At 57.1% G+C, this 7052-nt stretch overlaps 1 protein-coding gene across 1 annotated transcript in view; it reads left to right on the plus strand.

Moving 5' to 3' along the window:
• Positions 1-7052, plus strand: part of CTNNBIP1 (catenin beta interacting protein 1) — a 38493-nt gene that overhangs the window by 8786 nt on the left and 22655 nt on the right. Inside the window, exons 2-4 of the mRNA XM_004705186.2 lie at positions 1447-1532; positions 5290-5410; positions 5818-5908. Of these exons, the coding sequence (XP_004705243.1) occupies positions 5315-5410; positions 5818-5908 (187 nt within the window). The 5' untranslated portion in view covers positions 1447-1532; positions 5290-5314. The remainder of the gene's footprint in view (positions 1-1446; positions 1533-5289; positions 5411-5817; positions 5909-7052) is intronic.

Here is a 7052-nt window from a genome sequence, read left to right on the forward strand (position 1 = left end):
GGGGTGGCAGTGGTGGGTGAGGACTTCTCGTCCCAGGGCCTCGCTGGCCAGAGGGATATGCAGAAAAGAGACTGAGAGGTGTGGAGCGGTGTCTACCTTTCGGGCAGGCTTTTGCAACCCCAGTTTCTCCAGAAAGCTGCTCCCCACAGCAGCCGGGTAAGCCAGCAGCCTTCACTACAGAAGCTGTGAAGACAGTGGTAAAGGGTGGCATCATTTCACCCAGCACCACCCTCAGAGCAGACTCCTCAAACTGTGGCACACAGACCTCCATCCCCGGTGGGAGCCCCTTGAAGCGAGTGCTTCAGTACAGACGTACAGGCTGCCTCGGACCTCTGTCCTCAGAGCAAGGCCTGAGACTGGGCACTATGCTATCTCTCAAGCTCATCTCTGAGGTCTGTGTGCCATGCCACAGGGAGGAGGCGGCTCTGGCCAGAGTGGGCCGGCAACACTCCTCACTTCCTCCACCCCCAACCTCCCTGTGCTTCCAGCCTTTCGGCAGAGGGCTTCTGAGGAAACAGATAGCTGCAGCCCCCCGCCCCGCCACCCCCTTTGAATTATTCAGCAAACATGACCCAGGCGGTGATTTTATCTGTGGGAGGCAGCAGCAGAGGCCGAACTCTCTGATTTCTGGAAGAGATAGGTGTTTGCACAAGTAGGCACGTGGCCAGGCGGTTTGTAAATCAGTGTCGAATGTGTTTTCTGTGTCCTTAGGTGGTGCAAACTGGTGGCATAGTGGTTACGTGCTGGGCTGCAGTCCACGAGATTCACAGTTTGAAACTACCTCCTGCTCCTTGAGAGTAACACACACTGAGCTTTCTACTCCCGTAAACAGTTACTGTCTCAGAAACTTACAGGGGCAGTTCTACCCTGTCCTATTGGGTCGCTGTTAGTCAGCATCGACTCAGTGGCCGTGAGTTTGCTTTTGAGCATGGTGCATATGACATATGTCTATTTGTTGATGTTCCCTGTGAGTCTGCATCTACTCACTAAGCAGACTATTTACGTGGAATATCTGAGTCCCGAGGAGGCGGCACTCCCAATACCACGGCTCCATCTGGTGGGCGGAACATCATCTCACCCAGGTGTGGGACCTGCCTGTCCCCAGTCCCGGAGTGATTCATTCTGGTTCTCAATGTCTCTGAGCTTAGCCCGTCAATTAGCGGGGTGACTAACTGGGGAGGTGTGTGGAGTTGAGCAGGCTGACCTGCTTTGGCCGGAAATAGCAGGCAAACTTAGCTGCAGTCAACACCTTCTCCCAGAGCTGTTGGTACAGGTTCCCTGGGCTGGCCTGACACACAGGTATTTCTGGACCACAGCCCAGCCCGTTGCCATGAGCTTCCTGCCAGCACTTCTGGTCCATCAGCGTGGGGCGTGGGCCCCGACTTGACAGTGGGAGCCGTTGGGACCCTCCCAGCTCCTCACATGACGAGTCCCATGTTTCCACAGGGCGGCACCTTCCCATTTCTCCCTGGCTGCAGCCCTTCCCATCACAGTTGAGCACCTGCTTGCCTGACGTTCATTTCCAGAAGCAGGTAAGGACTGAGGGGATGGGCTCCGCCATGGACCTTAGATGGGTGACAGGCCAGGGGCCAGGCACAGTGCCGGCCAGATCATGAACTAAGTTAACGCCTCTTCTTTCTCTTCTATATCCTTTCCATAATCTTCATTGCTCAGGTGAGCCGGTTCTTAGGGTGAATGTGGTGGGGTTGGGGGTGGGGGGCAGGTACCAATTTGGTTTAGCTGTTAAAATGTGTGCAGGCTTGGAATTCCTGCTGAGAAACGCTTTCCAAAGCAAAAGCCTGTAGTGCATTGTGTTGGTGTTTGTATTGTGAACTGCAGACTTGGGTTTTGGTATGCTCACCATGTCCTCTTCTAGCAAAGGCTAAGTGTACACACTTAACCTATACCTTGGTTTGTTTTTAAAATGGACAAAATGAAAGATAGGTGTCAGGACCCCTGGGGCAGAGATGCTGTCTTCAGAAATGATCTCTACCCAGGGAGTGTGTTGAAGGAAGAGTGACCTGGACCCACAAGCCAACTCAGGCACCCTGGTCCACCCTAGGCCTAGCAAGCCCCAGGCCCATTATAATGTGAAGTATCTGAGGCCCTGGGGCCGTGAGCCCGTTGGGGCATATCCCAGTGAAGGCTTCTGTGGGTAGGGGCCATTGGAGAGTGTAAACTTTCTGCTCTGGAACACACCTGAAAATGCAGCATGATCCTGTGATGTGAGTGCCTGCCATGTACCAGGATCCCCAGTAGGCCCTGGGGACGTGTCTGAGAGAAATCCCTCGGTATTGCTCTGGTCCCTGGCTCTGATACTAGGACGGAGTGGGTGGTAACATGTTCCACTGCGGGTGTCCACTGGGACTAAGGGTCGGCCTGCTTGAACCAGACTGGAGCCCTCCCTCCAGCCTGTTGGGATCAGAGGATGAGGGGGTGGGCTGGGGTTGGGGGCGGGCAGTGGGAATGCTGGTTCTTTTGTGTGTGGCGACACCTAGTGGCTGGTCACCTCTATGTCACACTCACAAAGCTAACTGCTGTGGAGTCAGTTTTGCCTCATAGGGGACAACTACTCCTTAGGAACGCCGAGACTAAAGCTCAGAAAGGTGACAGCCTCGTTTTTCTCCTGTAGAGTAGCTGCTGGGTTTGAACCATCAACCTTGGAGTTAGCAGCCCAACACTCAACCCACTGCCCCACAGGGCTCCTTTATAGCTACCCTAAGGGGAGAGAAAACAAAAACTAGCTCTTGAGCATAAGACAGCAGTGTCAGGGTTTTTACTTGTGATGTTGAACTCTTAATTCAAGGCAGTGCAGAGCATGTCCTATGCCCCGGGAGACCTTTGGAAACGAGTCCACCCAGGGGCACCTTGGAAGAAGGGCCTGGCAGTCTGTTTCTGAAAAGGCATCCGTTGACAAGCCCATGGAGTTGTGTGACTCAATATGCATGGGCTGCCCAGGAGTCAGCGTCAGACTAGGAGGCAACTAACTGATAAGTGGTCTGGGTAATGTGCTCATCCACGGCATACACATTCTTCAGGGACCAGTGTCCTTTAAGAAGGCGAAATGTGGTTATGGAACCTGGTCCAGGGTTTGCTCGCTCAGCAAGAGGACCCATGAGCCTGAATTGATGTAGACATAGCAAAGGCCCGGGGCATAGGCATGAACTGTCTCCATTCATTCAGTCTTCGGGAGGCACTAGGGCTGGTGCTGGCGTGTGAACACGGTGGTGTGTGAAGCTCTTCAGCAGGTGGAGATGCTGCACACTACGCTCTAACAAGATGCTGCCAGAAAATCAGGACAAGACCGAGTCAGGAGACTGAGTAGCTGGGCAGAGGGTGCAGAATGATTGGTGTCCATCACACCTTCAAACCGAAAACCATACACATTGCCATCGAGTCATTGCTGACGTATAGTCATCCCTGTGGGTTCCCAAGACTGTAACAGCTTACGAGAGTAGGAAGCCCAGTCTTCTTCGGAGCTGCTGCTGGTTTCGAACTGCCAACCATACAGACTGCAACCAAACACTATAACCACTACACTACCAGGGCTCCTGTTACAGAAAAGAAAGGCTTTTCTCGGAAGAAGGTCTCAACCTGGGCCCTGAAGGATGAGAAGCAGCCATTTCCAGGCTGAAGGGACAGCCAGTAAAAGGCCACGAGGGAAGGAGCTGCAGACAGCAGCTCAAGGCATGAAGGCTTCATGGTGATGGGGAGGCAGGGCAGCAGGACCTGGCCCCAGGACTTGGGAATGCCCTTCCATGACCTGACATTCCAAGGTAGGGAAAGGATGTGAAGGTTTCTGTTGTGGTTTTACCTCAAATTAAGAATCCCTCTGGCTACTGGATGGAACAAAGGAGGAGAAGGGAGTGGGGAGAGGAGGTGGTCACTGCACCAAAGTACAGGTCCCCCAGCATCCACAGGGTGCTCCAGAATGGGCTGTGGAGCAGGTAGGGAGGCGGTGAGAAATGGGGTGGACTCGTGTCACCACGGCCTGGTGTCAGAGTGACGGCCCCAGGGGAGGGCGAGGGGAGCAGACAGTAGAATAAGGAGAGTTTGTGCGTTCTTTAGTGCAGTCCCTGGGTGGTACAAGTGGTTAATGCACTCACGGCTAACCCCCAGGTTGGAGGGAGGCTTGAGTCCACCCCGCACCACCTCTGAATCCCCCTGGAGCACAGCTCCACTCTGACACCCAGTTAACCGCGCATCGGAATCGACTCCGTGCCAGCTGGCTGGCTTGGGCCTGGCCATCTCACACGCACACACCTGCTACCCAAGCCGTGATTTGCCAGCTCTGCAGTCTGTTGTCTGCCCTTTTGGGCAAGGGCCCCATTTGCTTGTGGGGTGGAGTAGTTGGCAACTCCTGCTGGGAGGCTCTGCGGGGCAGAGAGCTGCCCTGCCTGGAGAGCCTGCCTGTCCAGGGCTCTGGGGGCCGGGTGGGAGACAGGGCCTTGGCCCACCAGCCAGCGCAGTCCCTTGGCCCTCCAAGTACAGCTCCTTGGCATCAGGGCTGTCCAGGCTCCACCCCCACCAGCTGCTGCGTTATTTCTGACTCATCCAAGAGTGTCAAGTGTGTAACCAAACCCCTCCACACCCGGCTTCCTCCCCTCGGCCCCTCCTAGAGGGAGGACACTAGGGGTTTTTCTCCTGGCACCTTCCTGAGTGTTGGGTACACCTGGACCCAGCTGCTGGACACCACAGCTGCCTGCTGAGCCACCCTGTGACAGGTGGGGTGGGCTGTGAGGGCAGCCCTCGGAGCTTGGGTGGGTGCCTGTGACCCGCAGCCCCCAGCTAGCCTCTCTCCACCGAGGGACTCCTTGGCACCTAGCCCAGGAGCTGGCCTCTCATGGAGGCAACCTTCCCTGGGTTTGGGGGCTGGGCATTGCTCTCGAGGGTTCCAGAGCCCAAGACACAAGCAGCTCCTGCTAGCTGTGTCCCTGTGCCCTGCTCCCCAGGGGAAAAGGTGCTGGCTCTGGAAACCAAGGACTTTGGGCTTCTCACGCCACATCCCTGACCTCGAGAGTGGCCGGCTGGCAGCAGCCTGTGTGGAGGGGGCTGGAAGGCGGGCCCCTCTGTACCCTGGGCCCCACAGCTCTGCACACAGGAGCACAGGCAGGCTGCCCCGCTCTATGCACCCCTGCCCTGAGCTCTGGAGGATGAACGCCCAAAGCTTCTTGCTGCCTGATGAACCCTTGCAAAGCGCCCTGGGAAGGTGTGAGCCACCCAGCAGGCGCCTCTCCCTGGGGTGCCTCTGCCTAACCGCCCTTCTCAATGCTGCGCTTCACCCCACAGGGATCCCCAGCGCTGGGCCAGGGGGATGAACCGCGAGGGGGCGCCCGGGAAGAGTCCGGAGGAGATGTACATTCAGCAGAAGGTCCGAGTCCTGCTCATGCTGCGGAAGATGGGCTCCAACGTGAGTTCGCCAAACTGCCCAGGGCGGGGCCCACATGGGGGGCGGGGGGTGGGGACCGGGCCCCTATAGCTAGCAGGCTCAGGGTACAGTGCTGCTAGACTTGTGGGTGGCCCAGGGTATCCAGTCTCCCCATCCCTGTATCCTGACCTTCCTTTCTCCATCCCCAGCCCCCAGGAGACTTCCCTCTGGGGGGCTGCAGTGGCCACCACCTTCTGGGAGGGCCCTGGGCTAGACTCAAGCTCAGATTCAAGCAGGGCACAGTGGGACTGGGGGTGGGTTGGGGGAAGGCCTGTGAGAGAGAGACTGTTGGCTCCTCTTACTGTGCTCCAGCCCTAGGGGTTGGTGGGTCAGGGCTTTGGGCAGGTGGGAGCAAGGGTGCCGCCCTCACAAGCGGCTCTCTCCTGCAGCTGACCGCCAGCGAGGAGGAGTTCCTGCGGACCTACGCAGGGGTGGTCAACAGCCAGCTCAGCCAGCTGCCGCAGCACCCCATCGACCAGGGTGAGTTGGAGACAGTGTTGAGTCTCGTCTCTTCCAGACAGTGCCCAGAGTGGCGATACATAAGAGAGGTGTGGGGTAGGCAGCTGAGTCCCGGTGTGGAGCTGGGAAGCTTCTGGCTTTCTGTCCTGCTCATCTCCTTTCCCAGGTGGGAGCCAGGGACCCACACAGGAAGATGATGGGGTCCCTTCTAAGTATGGAGGGACACCAGGGTCCCCTGTGACCACAGAGACTCTAGTTATTGCATTTCCTCGACCTTTGACCTCAGAAGTACCCTGGCTCCCACCTGCTGACCATCCTGTCCAGGGGAGCGCAGTCCCCTGAGTGTGCTAGGACAGGGCTGTGGCCAGAAGGGATGCCTGAGGACCTGGACGCCACTTTTCACGGACTTTGCCATGCTTTGGGTGCCCTCAGTCAGCTGTGATAACGATAACAGGTGACATTTATTGTAGCTGCTGAGCACCCTCAAGTTGATCCTGACTCGGCGGCCCCATGCCACAGAGTAGAGCTGTCCCACAGGGCTGTCATCCGTATTGCAGCGCATCAGCCAGCCTTTCTCCTGCAGAGAGCACTTCTTGAGTGTCTTTTATGAGCAGGCACTTAGTACATGTCATTTCACTTTAGACAGCTATGAGTCTGGTGACTGCCTGGGTAAGGAGACTGGGGTTTGGGAGCATTAGTCACCTCCGTTGGCCACACAGCTGTCACTGGGGCCCAGGATGCAGCTCGCAGCCCCACTGCAGAGCTCAGTCAGCGGGCACGCCTTGGCAGCTACTCGGGGCTCTTTCTTTCTGGGCGGTTCATCTCAACGCTGCCGCCAGTCCTTCCTTCCCTTCTTTTATGCTGAGCTGGACTTATTGACTCTAAGGTAGTCTGACCTCTGGCATGTCCAGGCTGAGTGAGTTCCCAGAAGCAGAGTCCTGACGGGCCTGCCCCCTCCTTGGTGGGAAGAAGGGCAGGCTAGGCACTCAGGGACTGTTTCTCCCCATGCTGACCTAGATCCCAGCCCGCCCAGTCCTCCTGCACGTCACAGGGCTCTGCCCTGGTGCAGGGGCTGGTTCCCCAGCTCTGAGGTCGTGTGTGGCCCAGGCTGTGTTCCCAATTCAGCAGAATTCCCACCAGGCACTCTCATGGCTCAGGCCACTCC

This window comes from Echinops telfairi, unplaced genomic scaffold, assembly GCF_000313985.2.
Source record: "Echinops telfairi isolate 266 unplaced genomic scaffold, ASM31398v2 ScPeMD7_7457;HRSCAF=8495, whole genome shotgun sequence".
NCBI lineage: Eukaryota > Metazoa > Chordata > Mammalia > Afrosoricida > Tenrecidae > Echinops > Echinops telfairi.